We start from the raw sequence: 27,879 nt of genomic DNA, 5'->3' as shown, positions 1-27,879 counted from the left end.
GCTACCAGTTATTCTCTCTGATGTAAGTCTATTTGGAAAGTCACCCGTGTTTTGTTTCTTTTACTCTATTTGAAGGTTGTCCTTTCATTGAAGACTCATAGTTGAAGTGCTCGGTTGTAACTGTTTGTATGTTAACACTTTGTGGCCGCATGTCTGTTGTTCTTTGTCCTTCTGTTTTTGTTTTTTTTTTTCCCATCTGCTTCTAGTTGAGACAATCCAGAACAATCCCATCCTCCTCATGGAAAGTAGCCCTCTGGGTGCTCTCCAGCACCAGGACAGCTTCATGGAAACAAGTATCCCCGTTCCCGTACTGAATTGGCAAGATGTTTCCAATAAAAGTGCTGGTTTTGCTGAGTGTGTGTAATCTACACTTTTGTATTGTCTATGGTGTTGGGTACTTGGGGTGCTTTTTGGAGATCATACTGTTGCCTCCTGGAGTTGAAATCTTCATGCTGTGTCTCAGGCTGGGCCACATGAAATAACCACTTGGGATCATGCTTGGGTAGGCCTGGTCTGGGAGACCCACCATGCAAAGAACGAGTTGGAATTAACAGACTTTGTCCCATTCCAGTGTTGATGCTGGAAGGGGAGACTGCTGCCACGTACTTGCGTTTGTCCGTCGGTGGCGGCTGTGCTGCTGGAAAGAGGCTTTGGCACAGCAGGACAGAGTCCCTGGGTGGCCCTGCTCGCGTGGTGCACGCCGTGTGCAGGATCCCCAGCCGTCAGCTACACTGCGCCGTGGCCAGAAGTCTAGTTTATGTCAGAACAGATTTTGTCCATTTGAGTGTTTCATGTTTGGACACTCCTTGTGGCTCAGCTCTGCTGAATACAGTGAATGAGGTTTTCAGACCCCAAGGTGGCTATACATGTTGGCTTTTTAAAATTAATTTCTCGACTTCTGCCTTAAAAGCAAAGTTTGATGCGTTTGTTTTGCCTTATTTTCCATCATAAATGCTGCATGGCCTCATTTATTCTGGTTGTGGCTGGTGCTACATCTGCGATTTTAATGAGTCTTGACTTCGTTTTCGTTTTTTCATCCCCATGTGTCTTACTTGCCCATTCTAACCCCTTTTTCAGTGTTTTGCATTGAGAGCTTCGTTCTGCTGCTTTGTTTTTAACAAGCTGACCCTTGCTGTTTATGAGCAGTCCAGTACGTTATGTGGTCATACAGGATGGCAACACTGCGGACTATTCCAGTCTCTCCCTTTGTCTTTTGAAGATGTAGATGATTTGTAGGTATGCAGTTGCCATGTTGCCTGTGCTGTGATGTTCTGTAACAAAGCAGAGGGAAAGGATCTGGCACTATTAATTAATCACTTTGGAGGTCACTGATGAAATGCTGTGTGGCTGTCATCTGATATTTCTTGCTGTCAGCACAGAGCTTTTCGAAGCTTCTCTGCTCTTTACCTTGTGTGTCAAGAGCACAGTGTGGCCAAGCAGTGCTTGGCTTGACTGTAGCAACTGCTGAATCCCAGTCGAGCCACTGGATTGCGGGAAATCTCCAGAATCATAAAAACTTAGGGACAACAGAAGTCCATGTTGCTCTTGATCTCAGGGTAGTGACTGCAGAGTGACCAGTGACTCCAGTGCAAGCAGGGTCTGGCCTGTGCTGAGCCGCTGGCTGGCTTTTCTATTATTTTTTTTATTGTTATTGAACTTTACATGGTTTTGATTGCTTTCAGTATTTCCCGCTTCAGTGCCACAGCTCAGCCTGCAAATAGCTTATATTGAAATCTGCCATTCAGATACCCCAAGGACTTAACTCAGTGCCAGCAGTACATTAGAGGATGGCCCGGTGCCGTTCACTTAGTGGGAAACAATTAGTAAGAACATTGACAAACGAGTCCATAAATGAAAAGGCATAGCACTGAAATGAGTATTAAAGAACCATAGCTAGGCAAAAAAAAAATGTGATTTTGCTTCTTATGTCACCTCTTCTGGCAGCGCAGTTAAATCTGGGGTCATTGCACTGGCCGTGTGTGTGCCGCCGGTCGAGCAGCGGCAGGTCCTTCGCTGGGAGAGAGAGAGGGTGCTCAGGGCACCGCTCCAGCCAGGTCTCCTCTTCCTGAAGCTTCCTCGTTCTGATAAAGTCTCCCTTCAGACAAGGTACAAAGTACACTTCAGCCAGCGCAGTAGACCGAGGACACCTCTGTCCTTATCTAGTGACCAAAATGAACAGCTAATTTTGACGAAAGTCTTGCTTCTGCTCGGCCTTGTCCAGCCATCCGACTTCACCCAGGGCTCAAAGTGCTTGCCTGAAAAACCCCCCTGCGATTGTCAGGACCTGAGTTGTGGCCGGGGATGTCACCTCTGCAGCGCAGAGGACGTGGCCCTTTAGGAGCCGGAGCGGCTGCAGTGCCGGGGTCAGTCTGTGCTGGCACGGCAGCATCTGCGACATCTCAGCCTGGTCCCCGCGTTCCCCAAGAAAGCCCCCTTGGTTTCAAAATTGCAAGAGTGGTGCTGCACATGGGATTTAGCGCAACGAATACATGGAGTTAAGGAAATATCTTATTAGGATTTTTCTTCCCTTGAGTCAAGTCCCAGTGTTTCATCTGGAAGTCGCTGTCACTGCAGCTTTGGAGTCGAGGAAGCTTGGCTGAAGGGGCAGTAATGCATAAAACGGGTTTTCTGTCTACGCTTCCTGCCCTGCCTTTTCCTGGCCCTTGTTTTTCCTTAGAAACTGTCCTTTTTCAGGGTGTGTATCTTGGAAAAAAAGGGAGAAACCTGAGTGGGCTGGAGTCATGGGAGCGAGCTCTTCATCCCCTGCAGAGCAGACTCCTGCCACCGACATGGGCGATAATAAACTGAACAGTTCAGCAGCACTAAAACAGTTCAGGCTTTTATAGGAGAGAAAATTACTCCTCTGGTGACACTAGCTGGGATGGTATTGGAAGGGCTGTTGAGGTTGGGGTTTTTTGTTTCAAACTCATTGTATTCAAAAATCCCCAGTCAGGCCCAGGAAAGCGAGACTGACTAAAAAGAGCCAGCCCCAAATACCACTGTTTCTGTCTTTATTCTCATGCCACTTTATGAGTTCTTGAAAAAGGAGATAAAATTCAGGCAGAGACAAGTGGTGATACGTTAATGGAGCTGGAGCCATGATCGACCCAGGCAGCACCACATTTGGCCCAGCCTTTTCTCCTGTGTAGCATTGCTGTAACACTCATTAGTGTGCCTTCCAGCTGCTTCCTAATTCAAACCACAGATGTTTTATATTTAAGGGAGAGGAAGAAGTTCAGGCTTCGCTGGTAGGTGTTACTTAAACCTGAACCTGGCATTTTTCCTAGTGCAGACAAAGCCAAAGCTCTCATTGCATCTGACCAAGTTGAGGGAAGCCGATGGTCATCATGGGCGTTACCGCACAAGGGTATGATTGCAGAAGGATCTCATAGTCTGTATAAACAAGGGAAAGGAGAGGACGGGGTAAGCAGGGAAGAGACGAGAGGTTTGCCCCAGGTCATGCAGCAATGGGAATAAGACCCTTTACCCTTGAGACCTTTGTGGGGCTGAACGCAGCTCCTGGCTTGGCTCATGTTCTCCGAGTACAGCCTCTGCTTGAATTGTCTCCTCTTGCTTGTGCTGGTGCTTTCTGCAGTGAGAAAGCCATGCTGGCCCGGTGGGGCTGGCTGGATCGCGGGCACCGGTAGCAGTCTTGACAGCCAGCAGCTCAAGGCAAGGTGAAAAGAGGAGGAAGGTGCTGAGAAAGTGATGCTGGTAATGGCCTTTCAAGCACAACGTGGGCAGTGTGTGCAGCTCATCATCAGGTCAGGCTCCCGCTAGGGCTCAGATCTTGCAGTCCACGAAGCTTTTACACAGAGCAGCTTGTGGCCTGATTTTCCCTGCAGAGAACAGAACTCTTTTACCAACCCTTAGCTACACATTTTCTGCTTCATGCGTTCCCTTTCCCTCTGCTGCAGCAGGATTTGTGTGGGCACAGACACTGCTGCTGTGAACTGAGAGATCGGAGGAAGCAAATCAGTAGCCGCAAGCAAAAAAGATCGATATTAAAATAAACCAGTTGCCGAAACAACGCCCTATGTCAACCACACACTGGGATGAAATCCAAGGATATCTAAAGTGGCTGAAATAGGCAGAGGATGTTGGTGTGTGGGAGTAGCGTACCTGCATTCCCCGTGGCATCTGCTGCCTGGCTGGGCACAAACCCGTGCCCTGTCAGATACCCGGGAATAAAGTTCAGGTGCTGCTCCTCAGGTACAGCAGAGGTGGGCAATGTTAAAATGGTAGCAAGTAGCTTTGCTTTTGCATGTCGGTGTCGTACCGGTGCCGCCTGCTATGAAGTACTTGGTATCGGCATTACAAACCCTCTGCAGGGCAGGATCGTGGGGTATCTCACAGATGCTTCATTCGACCTCATAGCATCCACAGAGGGGAGAAAACTGAAATGCAGAGATTTTATCGTGACTTTCAGCATCTCTCGGTTTGCCAGTCCTGACCGTATTAGGTCCATTTCCCTCCAATACATGTAGAAGGTCCACCTGAGCATGCCTTTCAATCCTCCTTTTCTGTATTTATGTACTAAAGGGTTAGGCCACACTTGGTAAACCTCAGGTTGGGATCTAAAAATCCAGAGTTGCACCTTGTACAAAAGAAGCTCTGTTTTCACAGAGACTGAGCGCTCCCCGATCCACCAACACCGATTGGAGATGTAAGTGCTCAGCACCAGACTCCTTTCTTGCAATAGCCCTTACTTTAGTTTAACCAGTGTTGGCTGTATCCATTAGCAATAAAATACAAGTTCAAATTTAGTCCCTGCCAGGCATGAAAATGTTTTCTTGATTTTATTTTTTTTTATTTTTTTGCATCGATGCTTTTATCTCGGAGATGTTAATTTAAGTCTAAATGTTTCAAGAAAACAAATATCCCCTTTCTGAGGTTGTTTTTTGTTGTTCTCCTTACCTTGATTATTTTGTCTCGATGTGAATATATAAAGTTGCGTATATTCACATCTGTATGTATGACACATGCTTCTGTTATTGCTGCTTGAGTAAGTCTGCCTGGATTTTTCTTTGGGGTTTTGGATTTGGTTTTTGAGCTACTTATTTTGCTTCTCTCAATCAAAGACTGCTCCTCCAGCCACGCGTCTCTTTGCCTGCTGTGGTGTTTGCTTTCTTTTCAAACCAGAGCTCTGATGAAATGTTTTTTTTTCATTCCGATCAGTTCTGAAAGGTTTTTTGCATCTCCCAGCCTTGTTTGCCTCCTTCCTCCCCTCGAGTTCATCTTGCCCAGCCTCTGTCTGTTGGTCTAATATTTTGATTTCCCTGTTTCAACTTTGTAGCAGATGTTGTTCAGTCTCATGGTGCCGTCTTCATGGAAAGCGCGTCCCTGTCCACCCCCATTTCAGCCCCTCAGTTCAGGGGCTTCCGGAGAGCCAGTGAGATCAGCATTGCCAGCCAGGTCTCAGGAATGGCAGACAGTTACACTGCTTCCAACATAGCCAACAGTAAGTGTTTCGCCCCCTCCGAGACTCCCGCTCGCTGCCGCACCGCTCTCTCAGCGCCACGCACCGGCCAGAGCCACGCAGCTTCCGTCTGTCTGTCTGTCTGGGGTTACGCTTTCCATTTATAACAAAAAGTTGGAATTTTTCCGCCTTCGCCCGGTTTCGCTGTAGTCAGTGCCGTGTGTTATGGTATCCCCTGGAGGAACAGATGATATATTTGATTATAATACAGGGGGTACCGCTCTGTTATGCCCATTGGACTGTGCTGGTGATAAATTATTCAAAAAAATGTAATAATAATTCAGAACCCTGAGCACCATTTGGCTGCTGTGCGTGCTGAGGGTTAATCCAAAGGGGTGTTCCTGCGCTGCTGTTGATAAAGTCACGCAGAACTGGTAGGGATCAGCAGTGCCAGACTGATAATGCAGGACGTGGCATGTGGCTTGATGCAGATCACTTACATGTCGTCCACAAAAATGGGGATGAGTAAGCCCCTCTGTAATGCCGAAAGGGAAAAACAGGTTTGGGTTATTTATTACTTTGCATTAGAAATTCAGCCCACAGGGCAGCTCAGAGACTCAGCCAGTTACGACCCGTATCCCAGAGCTGAGTGAGGGATGAAAGGGATTTTTTATTTGTTATTTTTCCCCAAGACCTGTATAACTTCTCAGCTAATGCAGTGGAGAACAGCAGCCTTTGTTAAAGGTTCAGCCCCTTCTTCATTTCAGCTGAAGTGTGAGATTAGCAGTCTGTGTTCTCAGGGACCTCTGATAACTCAGACCAGAAAAGGCTGAAAACCAAGCAAATTTAAAATAATAATAATTATTATGAAAAAAAAAAAAACCAAAACAAAAAACCCCAAAACAAAATGACACACACACCACATCAAAAAAACCTTCAGCCCAAACTATTGTTCCAGAAGGTGGCAAAAATTTAGAGATACTCCATTCCCGGCACGTTAGACTACCGGGCGATGAACAACTCACTTCATAATTAATTGCTAAGGTTAATAATGCTCCCTGAGGCAAGTGTTAGTTACTGAAGGTCTGTGGGTGCTGGTCAGGGGTTGCTGTAATTTTTTACCCTGTTTGAGGCAACACTCAGCAGCAGGAATAAACTACCTGCGCTCTGACAAGTGAGTTTTTCTTTCCCAAAGTGCATCCGAGAGCTGACACCGCACTCCTGCGTGCGTTCTTGTGTCTGTCCTGGTCAGACATCTTGCCAACCGCTTGCTAAATATTAATGTGCTTGGGAAGCAGGCTCCTGGGGGAGAAGGTGTTTGTGTTGTGCTGGTTTCACGCCCATGGAGAGTTGCCGAGCTCGGCCGGCCGGGATGGGAAGCGGGGGGCGGTGGTTGTTGGCTATGAAGTGTTTACGCCGGGGTGATGCCTGAGGGCCCACACGACGCGACGGAGGGATGCTGCCTCTGCGAGCTCACGGCAGGATCAGGCCCACGCAACGCTTGCCTCTCTTTGCCTTCCTCGCGTTCCCCCCTGATTATTTAGCTTCTGGTTTGTGTAATTTATTCCTCCACGTGCTTCACAGCCGCCAAAACCTGTTTCTGAGACCAGAGAGGAAGAGTCTGGCCCCGTTGCGGGCTGCGCACGTGCCCTGACCCCACGTGCAGCCTGTCCCACGGGCTGTCGCAGCCCTTTCCTTCACCTCCCAAGGGCTGACGTGTCCTCTGAGCCCTGGCTCTGGCTTTGCCGCTCTTGCGCTCGACCTTCCTAGCGCGGCATTAATGTGGAGCTGCGGCACTGAGGGTTGGATGTGGTCCGTGCTTATCCCGCAGGGAGAGACGGAGGAGGTCCAGAGGGGCGCTGCAAATCCATGGCTCCCTCCCGGGAGCCCTCCCAAGGGTGCAGCTTCCCTCGCACTGTGAATTTCTGGAGGATGAAACCGGTGTTGCCTGCGGCATGTGTGTGCCATAATAAGAAGTGTGATTTCTGCTTTTTTTTTTTTTTAATTTTATTTTTCCTTTTAGAAACCAAACACCAAGTTAATCATTGTAGAGGGTTTAGCCTTCTGTCCCAACTTGCCCTCCCTCACAAATCCCCTACCCAAACCTCGTCCAAGAGACTTAGACAGCATAAACATGAAATCCCTTCGAAGGGAAGAAAGCTCAAAGGGCCGTGGAGTCAGGCTGCAGACTGTGCTCTTCGGATACCCGACCTGGACATCAAGACAGGTATTCCGGAGAGATCCACTCCGGTCGACCTCCTCTCTCATTCGATAGTCACAGAACTTCACAGCAAATCTATGCTCTTTCACTGAGGCACTTGCAATTTCTGATTGCATTTTAACAAGTATTTCTGTCACTTTGCTCCAAAGATCGATCATAACACGGCTAACAACTTGGCAAGAGCAGGAGTTCTTCTGGGCAGAGCTGCGGGGACAGTGCTTCTGCCTCCACCGCTGTCTTTTGAGCATGGAAGAGTAAATCCTGTCTGCTTCCTACAAAGAATCTGAAATTACCCAAGCTGGGGACTTGCATGAGAAGTGAAAGGTTGGGACGTGACCAGGAGCTGCCAATTTGGAAGACAGGGAGACAGAAATATCTGTGAGGAGGTGCCGGTGTGCTCTGGAAATGCCATGTTGATCCATCAGTGCCCTCCTCCTCCTTTCCTCTTCAGAAAAGCGAGGACCATTAGGATGAGGACGGCCCCGGGCACTCAGCGCAGCCAGGGCTGGACCAAAGGGATGTGCCGATGCCATAACCCTCTGCACGTTGCTGTGGTGGGAGCTTTGTGTAGGTCTCTGGAAGGAGCTGGTGGATCTATTTTTCCAGTTCAGCATCTTTGCTTATCACCAGCTAGACATCCTTCAGCAAGAGGGGATCATACCTTATATCTGGCAGCTTTCCTGGAAGTCTGTAAAAAGGAACATTGTCACAGAGAAAAACCAAGCTTGAGAAAGCTCTTGTCAAAGCCCCAGCTTGCATCCTGCATGCAAACATAGCTCCTCCTATTGCTCTCTTGATCTGATCCGTCTTCTCTTTCCATGGGTGCTTTTCCATGCCAGAGCGCGCGGGGGTTGAGGACTCCTTACTGCTGGGAAAGCAGCCCATGCCTTTGGGGTCTGAGGCTTTGGGCTGAGACGTGTTCATTGCTAGGGAGTCGGGAAGGATGTGTGCGTGGGCAGAGTTCAGGGCAGCATTGAAATGTGGTGGTGTCCCATGGGTGGCTGTCGATCACTGATGTGCAAGTTGTTGACTCCCCGAGGGAGAAACTCTTCTGCGTTGTCTGTAACCTTATTCACCCAAAATCCCGATGTATTTTTCGGTCCCCTGTGCAATGGTTTCCTGGCACCCCTGGACACTTTTCTCGTTGGCCACTGCAGAGGCTGTGCTCCTGGGGAGGCTGGGCTGGATGTCTCCATTGCCTACAACGTAGTAGCCCAGGAGGGCAACCAGGACGTGCTGGGGACTGCCAGTCCCAGCAGCATGTGCCATATGCTCTGCCTTGTGGTGCCTTTTAGCATCTCACGTGGGTTCCCAGTATTTAGATGCTCTTTAGTATGGCCAATACCTGGGTACTATAGAGTCTTTTATTCCTTGGTGAAAGCTAAATGCGTTGGAAGTGGGACCGTGGATGGCCTGGGCATGTACTGTGGTGGGCAGAGCATGCACACCCTTCCTTACACAGCTCCAGGGAGATGTGTTCTTGTCTTCTGTTTTGGCTCATTGCACATGAGCCCTGGACCCCTCCCCAGGGTCTGGACTAAGAGCCAATTAATACCTGCCCTCTAGTGCCTTCCTATTTACTTAAATAAAGGAGAGCTTAAGTGGTGGTGCCTCTGTGTGTTCCTCCCTTGGGTTGAGCAAACACTGAGCCCTGGGTCGGTTGTTCCCTCTTAGCAGTGTGACCAGCCAGGGAGCAACCTCCCGGCATACCTGGAGCGAGGAGCCAGAGCCTCGAAATACCATTTGTGACGGAGACCGCGCGTGCGTGTGAACCCCCTTTGCCTGAACGAGTCTTTTGCTTCTAGTTGCTGCCAAGTGGTGGGGAACCAAAAGGATCGACTACGCTCTCTACTGTCCTGACGCTCTGACGGCTTTCCCCACGGTCGCTTTGCCGCACCTCTTCCATGCGAGCTACTGGGAGTCCACAGACGTTGTCTCCTTCTTGCTGAGACAGGTACAGTCGTCCTCCCTCCCCCACTCTCCCTTGGGCTGAAAAATATTTTGGGCTCTTTCTTTTTTTCACTGCACCTTTCATAACTCTCATTGACACGTAGAGATAAAAAAATACCCTTTGCCACTGTAGATCCATTTTCTTTCCCTTTGTTTTATTCCTCACCTGCGGTGTTAGTGGAGCTGCGCCCACTCAAACTTCACAGACGTGCGCTGGCACACCTGGTTAGTTTTGGGCTGGGTTTTAGCATCAGAGCAGGTTTCAGATGGGCTCGCCAAGGATGTGTTTCTTATCACATCCGAGTGGTAAAAGTCAGTGGCGCTCATTTCTTGAAGTGAGCTGTTCTGCGTGTGTGCAAGTTTGGATCTTGAGTCTGAAACTTAAAGAAAACTTCTTGATGTACAAATAAAAATAGCACCAAACACAACAAAACCAAAGGAGAAGTTTTGTATGAATTTGAGATTAGTTGACAGACAGTTTGGTTCTCCGTTCTGGCTTTCTGTGTTATTGTGGTCTCCTCTAGGAACTCAGACCGTCGTCACTGCACTGGGATTTAGTCTTTGTTCCTCCAGTACAAAGCAGTTCTCTTGGGGATGGGAGAATGGGGATCGCTGGTGTCTGGAGTCTGACATCTCAGACTTTAGCAACCTATATTTAAATCTACTGTTGAAAACATGTTTTTCCTAAAAATAAATATTCTTCCTTCAGTTCCTTGGGGATGAGGGGGCGTTATTTGCCTTACAGAGTGCGAACCCCCCAAGGAATGGTACTTAAAGAATGGAATTGGAAGAAACAAAACTAAAAGCAACTCTGTGGATTATGTTGCCCACTTCGGCGCTTGGGCTTGCTTTGTGTTAGCTCGGCTGTTAAGCCGTCACCGCTCTCTTCCAGCCTCCTCGGCTGCAGCTCTCAATTATTTATGACTCTGTTGGCAAACTTTCTTCCAGTGCTGTCTTCCAAATAGTGTGGGAACCATAAACAACAGAGATGACAGTGCTTGTGGCAGCTGAGCGGTAGCGATAATCCAGTGAGACCCTTTCTTCCTGGGCTGTGTCTAGCCCAGCGAGGCACCTCTGTGCTTGCACACACCTTGCCGCATCAGCTACTTTGAAACCTCAGCCCCAGATCGAACTCGAGCCTAAGGGGGATGAAGAGAGAGAGAGACTTGTAACTATGCGTGAGTAGGAACAGTCGTGACAGTCTCGTACACAAAATGCTCTACTCAAGAAATAGCCAGTTACTCGGGATTCAGCCCAAACCTGGGTCTCTAGCACAGCGTGGTGCTTCGTGTCTTGCGGCTTGAGGTACCTCTCCATCCATTCAGAGCCGGACGGGCTGCCTGGGTAGTTCGGGACCACTCTTCCCCGGTGCCTGTCTCTACTCACTTGTCTCTGTCTTGAGACCGGGATTTTTCTTTTTCCCTGTCTTCTCGCTGTCCTTCCAGAGCGCCACACCACTTCTTCCCCTAATAAGGACTTGTTTCTAATCGCATTTGAAAGTCATCTCCGTACAAAATATAAAAGCAAGCTGTTGAATAGTTTTAGCCTCCAAAGGCTTGTTAAAACAAGCCCAAATAGAACTCAAAATAGATTCCCGATTTAAATAATTTTCAGTAAAACTTGTTACTTTGTTTACCTTGGGTTTCCATAAACTCCCTTGCCAGCAAGCTCATCCTCCCTGGGGTCCTTTTTCCATTTCTTTGGAAGAAAAACAGCTTCAGCTCTGCAGAGCGACCTGGTGTGAGTCAGACCGCTACAGCCTGGATCAGCTGGAGAGCTGGTGACCGCACAAAATATGTTCAAGACCTTGTAAAAGAGCCTACATTTAAGAGGCCTCCCAGGGTCACTTCCCAGTCTTACAGCAGTCTTTGACATGTCCCCTCACCTTTGGGCTCTAGGGTGTTACTCTTACCTTTCCCTTCTAGAGCTTAAGAGCAGCCTAGGTAGGATCTAATCCTGCTTCTGCATCCCTGGTGACAGGCGGGAATCGCCTCCAAAGGCTGGCTGGTGGGTATCGCCTTGCACCCTCCCTGATCCTTGCTTTGGTGCAGTGACATCCCACCAGCACAAAGTCCTTGAGCCCTGGCAGCCTCGGAGACAGGGTCAGGATGGACAGACACCCTGGGCTCTGCCTCGTGCATGGCCGAGGCAGACCCCTGTGTGCCTCCACTGGGGTTAAATCAATGGTTTTGTCTCCTCTCAGAATGAGAGGACGGGAGGGCAGGAGCAGGCCAAAACGTGTTCAAACAGAAGTAAGAAAAGCTGAGGGAATGGCACCTGTCGGCACGAGGCTGGTCAGGGCAGCGGGTGCTGGATCTGTTACGGGAATGGCAGAAAATGTGCATTTGAAGGAGGGGGGTCCCTTGCAGAACATGGGAAGAGACTGATGAACGCCTTGAGGAAGGGCAGATATCTAAGCGCAGAGCTTGTCCTGCTGCGTTTGAGGCAGTTTTGTACCTCCTGACTGTCTAAACAACCTGTGTCCCAGCCAGGACTAAGTCAGTGCTGGCCGCAGGCTTTGCTAGTTCGGAAGAGACCACTTGTCCCTGCAATTAAGGGAGCAGCCAGTAAAACCTGCCAGCTGGCAAACCAAATGCCCAGTGGGAAGACTCAGGCCACCTCTGTCCAGGCGTTGCCCTTACTCAGCGCTGGCGTGGGAGATGCGGACGGGGCGGGGGACGGGAGGAGGGAGGTCACTGTGCAAGCGGCTGATGTCTCGGTGGGATCTGTCCTCCCGCAGGTGATGAGGCACGAGAACTCAAGCGTTTTGGAACTGGATGGGAAAGAGGTGTCTGTCTTCACCCCCTCCAAGCCCCGCGAGAAGTGGCTCCGCAAGAGGACGCACGTGAAGCTCCGGGTAAGGGTGTTTGGGGGCTGCGGCAGGCGGGAGCGTGGTCACGTAGAGGGGTTTTGATTTGGGCTGGAAGAACAGCGCTGAAGGCGGGCAGCATGGGCATGGCTGCGTCTGTCCGCAGCAGAGACAGAGGATCCCGTTGCAGTGCTGGTGTATATGAGTGATTGTATCGATTCTATCCTACCCGTGTGGTTGTGAAAGAGTGGCCCAAAAGATCTGTACCAGCAAGGTCTGCTCTTGGCCTTGAGTCTATGTAAAATACAGAAAGCGTTGGCTGTGGGTCAGGGAAAGAGACAGAATGTCTTTCAAAGTCCAAGAATGCCAGTTCTCTGCTTGATAAATGCCCTTCGCTCCCAGTAAATGTCTCCAGTTCCCGCAAGAGGGCAATTCTCTGCTAGAACTGAAACAATGTCAGCAAATTTCTCGGCAGCTGCTTGTATTGCTTCTTAAATCCAAAGTGTAAGAGTTAATAGACAGTATCAGAATTGCACATACAAACTGCCGTTGAAATTGGCGTTTCAGCCATGTACGCTCCAATCCGCCCCATCAGTGCGGGGCACGGAGTCACCTCTGACACAGGTCAAATTCTTTTCTAAAGCTGAGAGCTGTGGGTGGAGGGGAGGAATGGCACAGAGAAACCCACGCTCCGATTTGTCCATTATATTGGGCATTTCCTGTCCATCGCTGCAAACTTATTTCTTTCCTTTTTTTTTTTTTTTTTTTTTCCACTTTCCCCCTTGACTTGTGCAGAATGTCACAGCCAACCACAGGATAAATGACACCATCGCTAATGAAGATGGGCCCCAGACCTTAACCGGAAGGTTTATGTACGGTCCGTTAGATATGGTCACACTCACAGGAGAAAAGGTACTGTGTCTGCTATGGGGGGTGGGCACCATGGGGTGGAAAGTCTGGGGGACAGGGACAGAGGCGATTCTGGTCGGTGCTCCCCTGGTCGCTAATGGGGTTTGCTACCCTGGCATCTTGGCCAGCTTGTGTGATGCCCCCTGCCAGGAACAGTATCCATCACAGAGGTCTTTGCCACCGAGGCCGGGTTTCATTCCAGCATCCTGATGTTTGCGTGCTTCTCAGCTCCGATCTGTGAAGTGCAACGGGTGGAAGCAGGACCCAGCCCTGCTGCCGTCCAAAGGAGCTTGGGTGGAAGGTCCCCATGTTTCGCCTGTACTAGTTGTCTGTGTCTTTAATGCTGTCATTGACCCTGCCTTGCAGGTGGACATTCACATCATGACCCAGCCGCCGTCAGGAGAGTGGGTTTACTTTGACACAGAGATCAGCAACAGCAGTGGCAGGATTTCTTATGTCATCCCTGAGAACCGGCGTCTGGGCATTGGCGTGTACCCCGTCAAGATGGTGGTCAGGTGAGGTCCCCTTGGGCTGCTGGGGCTTGGTTTGCAAGAGGAACAAAAGAGGAATTTGATGACTGTAAAACATGGCCCCTCCATAGAGGGGCAGCTCTGCGTGTTGGGTGGGTTCAGGGCCTGGTTTGCCAGCAACCAGGGACAAAGCCGTTTGTACTCTACAGCTGTAAGAGGAAGATCCACGTTTTATTCAGGCTCCTGCATCATCAACAGCGTGGTAATTGAGCTCGCACTGCAGGAGCAGGCCTTCCGCACCACAAGACATATCGCCTCGCGGTCATCTGCAAAACTGCACAGCTGAGCATATTTTGAAGGCCATAAATCTGTCCTTGAGGGACAGAACTTTGTACTCGTGATAATTCACAGCCCAGGGGCTCCAGCTCAGCTCCAGTTGCTGGTGTTGAGCTCTGGAAGGGGAAAGGAAGGGAACATTTTCTCAGTGGTGATGCCAGCAATGGTTTTCTGGAGGTATTTTGATTAGTCACTGATGCCAGAGTACTATTTCCATCCCCACTTTAACACAGAGGCCCTCATGCAGTGCCTGTCACTGCTGTAACTGAGGGTGGCATCGCTGTTAGACCCTTTGGGCCAGATTTGGGCTTGTGGTGCACTGCGGGACTTGGTGATACCTTCTGAATATCTTGATGCCTAGAAGTACCTGCATCCCTTTCAGGGGCGACCACACGTATGCGGACAGCTACATCACGGTCCTGCCGAAGGGGACGGAGTTTGTGGTGTTCAGCATCGACGGCTCCTTTGCAGCCAGTGTATCCATCATGGGCAGCGACCCCAAAGTCCGCGCCGGAGCGGTTGACGTTGTAAGGTCAGCAGCAGGGGCTGGGGCAGTCGCTCTATTTTACCCCAACATCGCTGAAGGTCTGCGATCCATTGACTTGTGGCTTTCCTTCTAGGCACTGGCAAGACCTCGGCTACCTCATTATCTATGTCACAGGCCGCCCCGACATGCAGAAGCAGAGGGTGGTAGCGTGGTTAGCACAGCACAACTTCCCCCATGGGATCGTCTCCTTCTGCGATGGGCTCGTTCACGACCCGCTGCGGCACAAGGCCAACTTCCTGAAATCCCTCATCACGGACGTAAGCCTGGGTCTGCTGAAATACGATCGTAGCACGGGTTTAGATTGCTCCTCGTCCAATTGCCCCTGTCAGCACCAGTCTCTTGGCAGCGATGTGACCCGCAGTGGAAGATTAATCTGTTCATTTTATTTTCATCCTTTTATTGCTCTACAAAAGTGTCTGCGCTGTTAAATTGTGTCATCTCTGCTCTGCACTGCTCCATTTCATCACTGGTCCTTCCAACACCAAATGCCTAATGAAGCAGAGGCAGCGGTGCCTCCGTTCCCCACACGTGCACTTTTTTCACCTGTTTGGTGGCTTCCTGGCTGCCTGTGGTGTAACCAGCAGGTCTGAGAGGGCATGGAGCTGCTGCCAAAATGGCCTTGCTCCACCCAGCCTCAGCGGGAGACTGCATCGAGCATCTTCCCGAGTGTGTGACCCCGGGGAGGTCTTAACGTCGTTCAGCCCAGAGCCTCAGAAAAGCTCTAGGTAAAACGAGGTTTTCTTTGTCTGGCAAGTGAAGGAACTTCCAGCATCCTGAGCACTTGTGCCCTGCCTCGAATAGCAGGAAAAGCCCCTCGTTAACTCTCCTGGACTCTCGTTTTGGCCTGTGTCACAGTGGTGGGAGCAGCTGGCCCTCACTTGCTGCCTGCTCTCCCTTGTCCTCCAGAAGAACAAGTTTGTGACCAGGGTCAGAGTTTTCCTTTCAGTCTCCCTGGCCTGCCTGTGGCTCCGGGGACAAAGTCTGTGGTGGCACCGGTGTCCGCACCTCCCCTGCCAGCTCCTGCTTCAGCCCACTAAGGAAAGGGTTGGCCAGGAGCTGCTCTCTGCTCGGAGCGGAGGCAGACGAATCCCTGGAAAGCAGCAGTATTTTGCTGCCTGTCCCTTCTCCCTCTGCCCATCAGAGTTAACCAGCAGAATTGCATGCAGCAGCACGGCCGGTGGAGGGGAACGCTCCCCGCTAATGATTACTGCATGGGGGGGTTGCAGACAGCTCCTCTCCCCCAGTAACAAGCAGGCGGTGAAGTGTGCGGCGTCCCTGCCCCCCGCGGACCTCAAGGAAAGGCTGTGGCTCAGCAAGCGGAGATCTGCTTTCGCGTTGCTGTTACTCCTCTTGTTCTGGCCTGTAAACATCCCCAGCTCTGTTAATTAGCACTTTGCACAGCGCTGCGTTATCCAGCTGGGAACTTACATAAGTTATTGACCTGCGATTCCCACAAACGCTATTTAAAAAAAAAAAAAGCCTGGCCTGCTGAGCATGGGGCGCCCGTATGCTCTGACCGCGTGTTGCTTTCTCTCCCCACAGCTCCACATGAGGATCCATGCGGCATATGGATCTACAAAGGACATCTCCGTGTACAGCTCCATCAGCCTCCCGCCCACGCACATCTACATCGTTGGCCGACCCACCAAGAAGCTGCAGAGCCAGTGTCAGGTAGGAGCCAGCTTGTCTGAGCCCCGGAGGCGCTGCCAAGGGCCTCCCATGGGAGGGTGATGGGGATTCGGTCATCTTCAGACTGGTGACTGAGCTAGTGTTTGCCAAGAGGACAGGAACTGTCCCACAGACCAGGACCCACCACATCTGTCTGAGTGGTTCCACGTCTTGTACGTCACCCCAGAGAACCTGGCACAGTGAACCCGTTTGGCTGCCAGGTGGCTAGCAGGGAAACGTGTCCCATCCCTCTTAACGCCTGCCCTCATCCCTCTTGTCTCGCAGTTCATCACGGAGGGGTACGCGGCCCACCTGGCCCAGCTGGAGTACAACCACCGCTCGCGCCCTGCCAAGAACACCACGCGCATGGCGCTGCGGAAGGGCAGCTTCGGGCTGCCCAGCCAGACTGAGTTCCTGCGCAAGAGGAATCACCTGCTGCGGACCATCTCCTCCCAGCCTTCGGCCACCGGCAGCAGCGCCGGCCACCGCCCCGAGCGCACCCAGAGCCAGTCCGACAGCGACAAGGAGAGGGACAGGGAACGCAGCCAAAGAAGCATGAGCATCGCCACGGGGTGCTGGGGCCGGAGTGCAGCATCCCGGCTGGAGTCTGGCCTCTTGGGGCAGAAGTAGCCAGGCCAGAGCCAGCGACTGTCGGCTGCAACCACCGGAGGAGAAAACAAAAGGAAAGAGGGACGAGGCCGGCGTTACGGGCTGGAAGGGTAAATATGGTGCTACTCTAATAACATCATGGTATTCTGGGAAGAGACGGGATGTTTCCCACGCAGAATGTGCAGGCCTTGCAGCGGGAGCGTCAGGTTTGTGCAGCACGAGCCCAAGGAACAGCTGGAAATTGGGGGGAAAAGTCTCCAGGTCAAGATCGCGCTCTCTCCTGCCTCCTTCTCTTATCCAGGTTTAGTGACTGTAAATACGTGCCTCCTCGCCTTGTTAGCCATCGCTCCGATATGCGTGACCGAGAGCTGTCCTCAGAGCCACGGGAACAGGGGATGAGGCTGGGGGAACTTGTTCTTGGTTGTCCCAGGAGTCAGACTGAGGTGCTCTGCCGGTGCGGGCACAGGGTGGGTGTGGGGTTCAAAAAGCACGCTGTTTCCCTGGCACAGACAGCCCCAAGCGAGGGATTTATCGTGGGCTGTGCCAGGCAGAGCAACCGAGAGCTTTACCTGTACAAAGAGCTTCAAGTTCAGCCACTTTCTCAAGGAGTACGTGCAGTGGCAAAGCATAAAGATGTATCGATGCTGTTGGTAGAGGCAGAATGTCGGCAGATTCACGCCCAAGAAAGTGGGGTTGTTATTGTTATTACTGTTATTTTTTAAAGAGACCTTTTAGAAGCCGATGGAATTTAATGCGTTGACCTATTAAAAGAGGAATACAAGCTATTTTGTTTGAGCTGTTGCAAACCTCAGACACTTAATTTGCTGTTAAAGTCTCCAAATATTCTCGCTATATATTTCCAAAAGTAACCACCGTATATTTGGAAGCAGCTGAAGGCACTCAGCAGCCAGATTTGCATTGCAGTTCTTCTCATCCAAGTGCAGGGTCTGACTCTCTCAACACCCACCTCTGAGACGTTTTCTTCTTCCCAGGTTCTCTCCAAGTTCAGTAGCAGCTTTCATGGGAACTAGACTCGCTTCTTTTACCTGTAGTTACTGAACTGTAAAACCTCATTGTTTTTTGCACTGATGATTTTTAGAATGGAAACCTGTTACCATCTCATGTAGCTACACCTAACTGTTTGTAGTGCATGACAATGAAATATTGCTAAGCCAGGGTGTGTGTGTATATATATACATATGTGCATATACATATGCACACACACGTATATATATGTATATGTATATATTTAAAAAAAAAAAAAATCTGTGCAGAAGTTTTTCCAGCAGTAAGGAGACTGTAAGGAAGTGTGCCAACGATGTCAGGCAAGCTTAAGAAAAGGCCATATCTTAATTTTCCTGGTGTGTTTCTCAGTGGATGTGCCTGAGCTGATGGTTTGTGCGCTGCTGGAGCGAGCCAGGGCTGGCTGCGCGGCGGAGGGGAGCTGCTGGTGCGCAGGGCGAAGCGCTCGCTGCCGGCCGGCGTCCCCGGTGACACCGAGACGGTGCGCGGTACAGGAACGGGAGCGCATCGCTCTGCAGCAGCGGAGGAGAACAGTGCCTAGAGCGAGGGCTTGCCAAAAAGGCCCTTAGTCCTGTCCCTCCCGGGTCAGCCCCGGCGCGGGGCCCAGTTCCCTCCTTGCACACGCCGCCCAGGGCGGAGGGACGGCCACCCCGGGGGCTCCGGGCTGCCCATTTAGACTCCAGTTGGCCTCTTCACGTGGAGATTTTATAGTCCTACCGAGCTCCCCGACTATGTGTAACCCTGCTTTCCCCCACCACACTTTCCCGTCTTTATATCACTTTCTACTTATGAGGATCTTATTTATAACAAAGAATTTTTTAGACTGGCTGCTTCATTTTATTAACAGTTTCGATATGAAGTGCAGGACGGCCGCACTGAGACACACAGCACTGTGAACGCTGCTCTGCTAATTGGCTCTGGGCCACGGTAGGCAAATCTAACTCATCAGACATCCAAGGTAGATCTCGTGTTCGTGGCGCTGGAGGGTCGAAGCGGAGGCAGAGGAGGGACAGTGCTGAGCTGCCGACGGCGTCCGAGCCGGTGGAGTGCTCGAACCCAACTGCCCGCCTGCCGCCCAGTGCATCTCCCACATCTTGCAGCCTGACTGCAAAATGTTTAACCACTTCTCTTTGATAATTATTCAATTACAGAATGTATCTGATGACTTTTGTTACCGAAAGCTGACTTCCCTTTCTGCCGACTCAGCTTAGCTCTCTCTGAATGTACATCCAGAGCTTACTGGGTTTAAAAACTATGTGAATTGTCCCAGCTTTTTGCTAGTCGAATGTTCTATCAGACGCCATCTGAGTAGGAAGCCAAGCCACAATCCATCCTGTGAAGTCACCAAACCACATCACAAAATCATTTCTGTAAATTTGGATATGGCCTTTGCGAAATTCAACTTTCCTCCAAGCCCACAACCAAGGCATGATCTGTACATTTTCCAATGCTGACGAGATGTTCACATTTTCCTATGTGTAGATAGTGTAAAACAGAGGCGAATGTAAATGTTCAACATAAAAAGTGGATATATAAAATTGAAAGTTATTTATTTATGTAGAGGAAAAAAAATATCTGGAGGGACTGGAACCTTCAGGGTTTATTAATATTTAAAAATGTAGCTTTTTGTTTCAGGCATTATGTACAAAGCAATTATTTTATGGACCAAGTTTAATGTAACTGTCAATGAATGCAGAAGTGCAATATTATACTCACCTCTCCATCACTTCATGTTTCAATCAGCTACTAACCAGTCAGACTGACAATCATGGCTCCTCCGTCCTCATCCTTTGTTGAGCTTCTTGAAACTTGCCCGGGTCCTTTCCCTGGCCCCCCCCATCTGTTGCCATTGTACGGATCCGACACGGAGAAGCAATTGTAGAGCAGGACCTTTATTGCTGCAATAATACCAGATGAGGTGGGTGTAGTTACCAGGAAATACGCCAATAAGTTTTTTCTCCACCGATTCAGTCCATCGTAGTCTACATCAATCTATCCTCAGCCGCCCCCATCTGGCACTCATCTCTCTGAAGCAAAGATCAACGTGCTACTCACTCAAAGAACAATAGCAATAGTTTAACTCTGTGTTTATAACCTGTTTGTTCCGAGCTGTTTTGGAGAGCAATGCATGTGACCCGATGCCTTTCCACGTGTATGGAAGAGGATCCGTTTGGATGCAGTGAGGGAAAGATGAATGTATATATTCCATCCCTACTAAAGGGGCACTGTCAGGTTACAGACCTAATTTATCTTTATTACAAATAACTTGTTTGCTTCGAAATGAAAGAATACGACGTTTCTTGTACTCCTCCCTGTCGTTGTCTGGGCAGCCATCGGCGCGGCCGGCGAGTCGCGCTGCCTCTGCTGCAGCCCACGTCCTGTTCTCGCACACTAGCACAATACGGCCCGCCCTGCACGGGCTGCCTCAGTCTTTTTCTTTTTTTTTTTTTTAATTGTTTCCATGGGAATCAAACTCTGCCATGGAGCTCAGATTTTTTTTTTTTTTTATAAAAAGCAGCTTTTTGTATTACTGCGCTAGTGGGCTAGACTTCCTACCTGACGCTGTCCCTTTAAAGTCTTTTAAAAACAAAGAGGAGCCCGTGCATTCCCTCCGAGCTGTTTTCCTGGGTTTGCTAGATCACTCCGTCAGATGAGGCGAAATTCTAATACCAAAAACGTTTACAGTGTCCGACACGCGAGCCGAGAGCAGTAACTAGCCAAAGGGTTACTAACGAACTCCCGCTCCGCCCAGCAGCCGCCGTGCTTGCTGTAGCAGCCCCTTCTTCAGGTATCGCCACCGTTTGCTGCATTTCCTATTAGTTCTAGAAGCCTTACGGTCCCCTCCCTGTCCTCAGCACCCTCTGCCTGTTGATACCCTTGACTGTCAATTTTATATTCCAACGATGTTAGTTATATTTTATTTATAAAAAATAATTGCTTTAGGGGTAACAGACGCGTGTGGGGAACCACCGGAGGGCATGCCCGAGGGCGCCGGCAGCCGCGCTGGGTACGCCCCTGTGTGTACAGTACCGTGCCGATGACTCGCTTGTGTGTGACAAACCTTCTGTACAACTTCCTTCTCCTCCTTGCTGTTAGTGCATCGTTCCAATGCCTGGGTGTGCTTTGTGTACAGTATCATTGTGAGTTACACAGATTAAAGAAATGGGAAGGCTCTTCTCTGTCTGCTTTTTTTGGGAGACTCTAGAAACAAAGTCAGAAACCCCAAGACGTGAGCAGGTGCCAGTTTAATGGGATTACAGCAATGAACAGAACATGGAAACCCTCTGCAGAGATCAGTCCTGCAGGACCCATTTGTCCTTTGACCCATTTGTCCTTTAAACCATTTGTCCTTTTTTTTTTTTCTTTTTTAACAGTTTGTAGATGTATGGACTTTGCAGTGGGGGAAAAGCCAGCTGTTGGCTTCACAGCATCTATGGGCACGGGCCGCAAAAAGCCCAGAGCCCTAACGCTGCCTGGGGCCTGCGCTGGAGGGAAGGGATGCGAGTTGCATGCAGGAACAGCCAAGCAAGGCAAAACCACCCCTCTACAAAGCACGCCTGCCCGCACCCCCCTGTGCAGCGTGCCAGGCCCCTGCTCCCCCAGCACCACCCGGTGAGATGAAGCTGCAAAAAGTCCGAGGAAAGCCGCTGGGGCCCAGCGGAGGGTGGCACTGGAAGGCGCAGAGGAGATGCAGCCTGAGCAGAGCCACGCAGCGGCACGGCTGCTCGTCTCTGGGTGGGTGAGTGGGAAGGGCCTGCGAGCCTGCAGCACCAGGTAAGCACAGGGCGTGCAGATCCAACAAGGAAGGGGCCGAGAGCAGCCCCTGAAGGGAAGAAGTGGCAGCCAGCTGCACGTTTTGCAGCCCCAGTGCATAGCCTGGCTTGGCCACAGTGTTGGTCTCTGGCCCACCAAAGCCCAGAGCTGAGCGGCAGCAGCACCTCTAGGTGCTCAGCACCAGCGAGCCTGTTCCCTGGGTGCTGCAGAGCTCCTCCAGCCTTGAAAGGGGCAGGGGGTGAACAGGCCCAAGTGCATTACAGCCATGCTGGCCCCTTACAGCTATGCTGGCCCCAGTCAGGAGAGGGAGGGGAGAAGCTGTTTACTGGGAGATGAACCATTAAAGCCACGCTCCTTCCCAGTCACTAACTTACAGAGCGGCTGGAAACTGCCCCTGGGGAAGCATCCTGACACGGTGCTGTCTGCGTGGTCCAGAGGCAGAGGCTCGCACCTGGGCTGACGCCGGCAGCAGGGCAGGCTCCTGGCATGGCTGGCACCCGCACGCTCACTGCAGCATCCCCGTCCTTGCCTGGAAGGCCAGCCCGTCCCCCCGGGTGGCTTGCTGCAAAGGGAGAGACACGGGCACTCACAGCACCACCTGCCCAAGGGTGAAGGACCACCAGCACCCACCCGCAGGGGCCCCTGCAGAGCTGCCAGGGCTCGGCTTGCCCTGGTAGAGTTGGTGGGGTCCCCAGGGAGGCAAGACAACACCTCTGGGTGCAGCAGCTCCCCACCTGCGCCCACCCACCAGCACCTCCTGCTGGCGGCAAGCCCCCACTACCTTGTTAATCTCCTTGTGTCTCTCCTTGCTGACGATTTCTTCTAGTACTTCTCCGTCTCCCTTAATAAGCCTGGAAGACAAGCACAGGGCCACAAGCTGTGAGGGCTACTGGCAAGTTCCTACCAGCAATGCTATTTTCCAGCTGGAGAAGGTGCCGACTCCCCACCCCGAGGGCTCCTGTTGTGCCCCAGCTCAGGCACGCAGCCACCAGCTCCCTCACAGCACGCCCGGGACCAGGTGCTGGGCTGATGCACCTCTAGGCAAGGCCAGCAAGGACCTACCCTTGAAGTTGCATTATGTGACCTTTTCTGGCTTTTTCTAGCTTAAATAGCATGGCAGACTTTTCCATTGCTCCTGTGGGATTAATGTCACCACGCCACAGCAAGGACAGGTGTGGTCCCCTGAGAAATCAGCATCCCCCTGCATGGGCCAGCTGTCCCAGGCTGTGGGCATGTCTGCTGTGTGCAGAGCTAGTCACGCTTGCACACAGCGGGAGAAAAAACTTGTAACAAAAGCATCTCCTGCCACCCCACCATCTGCAGAGGCTTCGCTGGCAACAGCAGTGACCCCAAACTCTGCAAAACCTCATGCTTTTTTTCACACCAAGTTTAGGTCTGGTCCTGGCTGCCCCAGAACACTGCAGAGACATTCAGAAACAGGAGCCAGTTTGGGCCTGAAAGGCAGCCAGACCGGGGAGCACCTTGCCGAGCAAATTCCAAGCGGTGTCGGAGGCAGCTCAAACCTCCAAACATGAACAGAAATTTAATTGTCTTCATTACGTGCCTCACGGGGAACCGACCTTTGTTCCACACCTCCCTGAGCCCTGCAGGCTGCCTTCTATTTTAAAACTGGACTTGTCATACCCAATTCTCTTCAGCAACATGTTTTCTGCTTGCAGTTTATAAAAAAAAATGGGTCATTTCTATTTGGCAGCTAAACGGACTTTGGTTTGATTGTTGCCTGTAACCCCAAGGGGTGCACACACTCCCTCCTCACTTGCACCCAGATGTTAACCGGGGCTGAGAGCGTGTGTGCTTCGGAGCTGAAAGGCAAGTGCCTGAAGCAGCGGGGTGAGGAGGTGCCAGTCATACCTCCGGTGCCTGTTCTGCCCCCAGTTGCAGAGTCCCATTTAATGGGAAGAAGCGGAACCCTTCACAGTACAAGGAACAAACCTGCCTTGGGCAGCAGGGTGCTCTGGTGTCTGCATCCCACAGCTGCTGGCTGGGACACAGACCAGTGCCCCTTGGATGGAGCCCCAGCACAATTTGGTAATTTAGCGTCAAACATGTCACTTTCTGGGTAAGTAACACCAGGTCTGATGGGAGAGGACGTGCAAGGGAGCGGCTCAGGCCTTTGCTACTGAAGGGGACCTGGGCCCATGCACGGTACTGCAGTGCTGTGGAGCAGCATCCTCCAGCACTCCAACCCACACAACATGGATAGGGACGGACAACCTGTCTCCCTTTTTCCATGGATCATACCTGGTTCTCCCTGTTTCGGGATCCACGACTCTCCTTATGACACTCTGCCTCGCGTCCCATTCTTCCTTTGTCATCGGTTTCATAGCCTGGATTCGGGATTTTTGTTCATCTGTTAAAACTGGAATGCATCAGTTAGTCAGAGCCGTGCTGGGGGGGGCGGTTCCTGGCCAAGGGACACAGAACCGCACCCGCAGTGAACAGACACAAACCCCGCACCAGTTTCCTGGCAGTACCCGGGGTTCAGTGATGAACCATGCAAAGGAAGGGCCACTTCATGGCCCAAAACCGGCACCAGCTTTGCCGGTGTGTTACTGCTGACCATGACCTTCCATTTGGCATCTTTGTTCCCCACTAACATCTATAAACTCTATCTAAACACTTCAGAAATTAATCTCTGAATGTGGCTCTCTCTGTTTATTGGTGTGGCTCACAGGCGGACATGGTACGTAGGAGGGAGGAGAGTCTGGAGCTCCTCCCTGTACGCAGCCCTGCTTCCCTCAGACACCTCACCTGGGTCCCAGGGAGACATGTGGGTGTCTTTCCCCAGTGCGAGACTTGTATGCCCTGGCTTCAGCAGGAGGGAAACGCCATCGTTACCTGGTCCGGAGTCCACCAGTGATTCCTTCTGCCACTGCTCCAGCGAGGGGCCAGGCATCACTTCTCCCTTGTCTTTCTCCTCCTTAGCCCTTTCCTTTGACTTCTTTTTTGATTTCTTCTTTATTCGTTTCTTCTTCTTCTTCTTCTTTTTGTCTTTCTGTTTCTCTCGCTTTTTTTTGCTGTGTCGACTCTTCTTCGTTTTGGAGTCACTGTCACTGGAGTCATCAGAAGAGGAGCTGGAGGAAGAGGAAGACGAGGAACTGGTGGATGAAGATGCTGTCTCAGAGGAAGAGGTACTTGCCTTCCTCTTCTTTTTGTCCTTTCCTTCCTTCTTCTTTTCTGCAATACATAAGAGGTTGAGTGGAGCAGCTCTGGCCCCACGGCAGCTGGTCATCCCCCTCCCAGCCTGGTTTCTTTCTTGCCTGAAGAGCAAAGCCCCCAAACGCCAGTGCAAAGACCCCTCTGTGCCAATACCTTTAACACATCACAGCATGTGGTGCCATCTTGCCCGACCAGCATGCGGAGGGGCTGTAGGGCTCCGCACTTGTCAGAATGAAACTAACGTGGGCACAAAGTGCACAGCAAGGCAACAGCTGCCTTTTTTAATCTAAAAACAGGGACCCTCTGAGCCCTCTCTGTGCATCTGCCCAGGGAAATCTGGTGGAAGTGCAGGGTCGCAGGCCTTTCCCCTACCTTCCTTAGCTGCCGCTGAGCTTGACTTGTGTCTGTGAGACCCAGAGGTCCGCTTCCTCGGAGGAGAGCTGCTGCCCCGGTGTGAGTCCTTGCTGCTTTTCCTCCTTTTCTTCTCCTTCCTCTCCTGTCTGCTCCGAGAATTGCTTTTGCTCCTGCTTCGCGATCGCTTCCGAGACTGGCTGTGGGCCATCGTGCATCAGCCCCTGGAGGGAACAGGTTACATCAGCACTATGGGGGAAAATACCCTCGCTCAGTGGCAACGTGTCCAAAAACCTTAAATCCAACCCTGAGCCAATCAGCCCTGGAAGACCTGCTCCTGTCAAACTCCCTCTCTGCTCTCGCTGAGCTCCCGACGTGCAGGGGTAGGTTGGGGTTACCCATCACACAGCCGTGGCCAAACTGAATTTCACTAACCCACAAAATGAAGCCCGCAGTGGGGAGCTGGGACCGTACAAGGACAGCACTGCCATCCCTGGGCAGCCCTCGTCCGCCTCGAGACAACCACCCCACAGCAGGTTTTCCACCAGGAAAAACTTCCACCAGGTTTTCCCCGCGCTTCTCATGTTTGTCCCTAGATGTGAGAGATGATGTAGGAGAGAATCGGGCTGATTCCCACTGTGGGCAGGTGCTGAGGGGCCTGAGGTGCATTTGCAGGCAACACCATGCCCCATGGCCACCCCCCGGCAGCCACGGGCCAACCCCGGGGCTGGGAGCCATCGGGAGGACACTGCACCCGCAGACAGATGCTGGCAAGGTGTGATCAATGCTGCAGTGACAGTCAGCAGAATAAAATGTCCTCCCCAAGCCGAACACGGAGTCAATCACCCCATTATTTAAAATGCCAAGAGCAGGAGCAAGCCAAGGGGAAGAATGAATTTTTAATATTCCAATTTGCTTTTAGAAAACAGATTATGCATTGAGCTGGCATCCCCGTCCATCAGCCCAACCAGCTGCCAGCAGCCACAGGCCAGAGACGGCATGATATATGCTCTCATTAATTTAAAAAACAAACTGGCACCATCAGCAGAGCACTACCTGGGAAATGCTTTCTCACAGCCACCTTCCAACTACTGCATTTAATTAATTGCATGTTTACCACCTCGACGTTCCCAAGTGGCGACTCACTCCCAAGTGAATCAGACCTTTAACTGATTTCCAAACGGAAATTTCAATCAGACAAAAAAAAAAAACCCACAACAATTAAGGACATGCAGGGAAGTTTCTGATAAGAGTCCTTCAACACGCACCCAGCAGCCGTCCCTCGCACCAGGGCCTGGCCGGTGGGATGGCATCTGGGTCCCGTGCCCGCTCCCTCTGTGGACATGCCCGCAGGACACACTCTTCTACAGCCGTGGCAATGGGGTCAGCAGGTGTGGAGTTGGGTACAGACAGGAGCGTCCCGGTGAGTCCGGGGGGATGCTGCAGGGCAGAGATGAGCCCCAAATCCACCGCGGCAGCACCCTGAGCTGGCTGTGCCCCAAAGCTTGGGTCTCGCCTCCCCCCTGCCACCAGGTTCGTGGCCACAGTAGGGCGGCTCCTCCTGCCCACCCAGCTTGGCCCAGGCCTGGCTCTTGGCGGGTGGCCCCGGGCCTCCACAGCCGGGGCGGCCCCTCTCGCCCCAACACTGGGAGTCTGCGCCGTGCTGGCCCTTTAAGACCTCAGCAAAAGGTGTGCTGGCCCTTTAAGAGCTCAGCAAAAGGCGCGCAGACCCTTTAAGAACCTGCGCAACGTGCACTGGCCCTTCGGGAGCTCAGCACGCGGTGTGCTGACCCTTCAAGAGCTCAGTACTCCGTGCACTGGCCCTTTAAGAGCTGGGCGCAAGGCGCGGCCCCTTTAAAAGCAGGGCCCCCGCATGTCCGCCTCTTTAGCGGCCCCCCCGCCCCGCCGGAGGGTGCCACCGCCCCCCCGGTGCCCTCAGACGGCCCGGCGCCAGGTAAGAAGAGGGAGGGAGGGACTCACCGCGGCCGGGCCCGGCCCCGCCGGCCCCGAGCGGGGCACCCGCCTCCGTCTCCGCGCCCGCCTCCCCCCGCTTCCGGCCGCCGCGCGCGGGGCCGGCCGGCAACCGGGCCGCGCCCTTTGGTTCCGGGATCCGCTCTTTGGTTCCGGGTCCCGCTGGGCCCGCGCTGGCATCGCCCCTCGGCTTAAATTTTTGGGCCTAAATCAGGCGCAGATAGGAAACGCTAACATCTTCTGCTGGAGGAAATGCTGAAGGAGATTTGACGAGTGGTCTTCTTGCTAATTTTGACCCCGCGCACAAATAAAACAGCCGGTTTCCTTCCCGAGGTGCAATTTTAATGGGGTTTTGCTAACGAAAAGCTAATCAGCGCTGTGTGCTAATGGCGGCCCCGGCCAAAAATACAGCGGGTCCGTTGGGAAGGCCGAAACCAGCACCCTCTGCGCGAGCTGTGCCGGCTCACAGCCAGCCTTTCACAATTATCAGTGACACGCAGTCCACACGCTGTAATTACTGCAGCTGAATGAATGAATGAGTGAATGAAAAAGCCCCTTAGAAATGCGGCGGTGTATGTGTATATCAAATACATACAATTAACTTTCCACAGAGCATAAGGCAGCCACCAAATCAGAAGATGT

The 27,879-nt window shown here is 51.7% G+C and overlaps 2 protein-coding genes across 16 annotated transcripts in view; one reads left to right on the top strand and one right to left on the bottom strand.

Annotated features, from left to right (window-relative positions):
• PITPNM2 (phosphatidylinositol transfer protein membrane associated 2) overlaps window positions 1–19,351 on the top strand; it is a 138,400-nt gene extending 119,049 nt beyond the window's left edge. For 5 of the 10 annotated variants that reach the window (XM_054220109.1, XM_054220107.1, XM_054220108.1 and 2 more), the window contains 11 exons: window positions 207–356; window positions 5,297–5,461; window positions 7,443–7,646; window positions 9,446–9,594; window positions 12,331–12,447; window positions 13,195–13,311; window positions 13,675–13,823; window positions 14,497–14,646; window positions 14,735–14,918; window positions 16,204–16,332; window positions 16,615–19,351. In XM_054220109.1, the coding sequence (XP_054076084.1) occupies window positions 207–356; window positions 5,297–5,461; window positions 7,443–7,646; window positions 9,446–9,594; window positions 12,331–12,447; window positions 13,195–13,311; window positions 13,675–13,823; window positions 14,497–14,646; window positions 14,735–14,918; window positions 16,204–16,332; window positions 16,615–16,959 (1,859 nt within the window). In that variant the 3' untranslated portion in view covers window positions 16,960–19,351. The remainder of the gene's footprint in view (window positions 1–206; window positions 357–5,296; window positions 5,462–7,442; window positions 7,647–9,445; window positions 9,595–12,330; window positions 12,448–13,194; window positions 13,312–13,674; window positions 13,824–14,496; window positions 14,647–14,734; window positions 14,919–16,203; window positions 16,333–16,614) is intronic. The other 5 variants (XM_054220111.1, XM_054220113.1, XM_054220114.1 and 2 more) reach the window with 5 other exon arrangements.
• Window positions 19,352–19,494: 143 nt separating this feature from the next.
• On the bottom strand, window positions 19,495–27,347 carry ARL6IP4 (ADP ribosylation factor like GTPase 6 interacting protein 4). Of its 6 annotated transcripts, none has more exons than XR_008469249.1 (7): window positions 27,247–27,347; window positions 25,288–25,490; window positions 24,595–24,933; window positions 23,998–24,115; window positions 22,517–22,586; window positions 22,110–22,297; window positions 19,495–19,859 (listed from the first exon to the last, which is right to left on the bottom strand). XR_008469249.1 is itself a non-coding variant. In XM_054220123.1 (6 exons), the coding sequence occupies exons 2-6, from the start codon at window positions 25,475–25,477 to the stop codon at window positions 22,241–22,243; spliced, it is 774 nt and encodes a 257-aa protein (XP_054076098.1). In that variant the 5' UTR covers window positions 25,478–25,490; window positions 27,247–27,347; the 3' UTR covers window positions 21,192–22,240. The 6 variants fall into 6 exon arrangements, 3 of the variants coding, with proteins under 3 accessions (XP_054076098.1, XP_054076101.1, XP_054076099.1); XR_008469251.1 differs by lacking the exon at window positions 19,495–19,859 and adding an exon at window positions 21,022–21,162; XR_008469250.1 differs by lacking the exon at window positions 19,495–19,859 and adding an exon at window positions 21,192–21,446.
• Between the last annotated feature and the right edge of the window lie 532 nt (window positions 27,348–27,879).

The sequence above is a fragment of the Rissa tridactyla genome, chromosome 13 (genome assembly GCF_028500815.1).
Source record: "Rissa tridactyla isolate bRisTri1 chromosome 13, bRisTri1.patW.cur.20221130, whole genome shotgun sequence".
Taxonomy (NCBI): domain Eukaryota; kingdom Metazoa; phylum Chordata; class Aves; order Charadriiformes; family Laridae; genus Rissa; species Rissa tridactyla.
The sequence above is the reverse complement of the archived record's forward strand: the minus strand, read 5'-3'. Positions and strand labels throughout refer to the sequence as shown.

Coding starts and splice junctions, on each gene's coding strand:
- ARL6IP4 (XM_054220123.1), bottom strand. CDS start 25,477: ATGGCCCACAGCCAGTCTCGGAAGCGATCGCGAAGCAGGAGCAAAAGC. Junction 24,934..25,287: donor CTCAGCGGCAGCTAAGGAAG/GTAGGGGAAAGG, acceptor TATGTATTGCAG/AAAAGAAGAAGGAAGGAAAG. Junction 24,116..24,594: donor ACTGGTGGACTCCGGACCAG/GTAACGATGGCG, acceptor GATGCATTCCAG/TTTTAACAGATGAACAAAAA.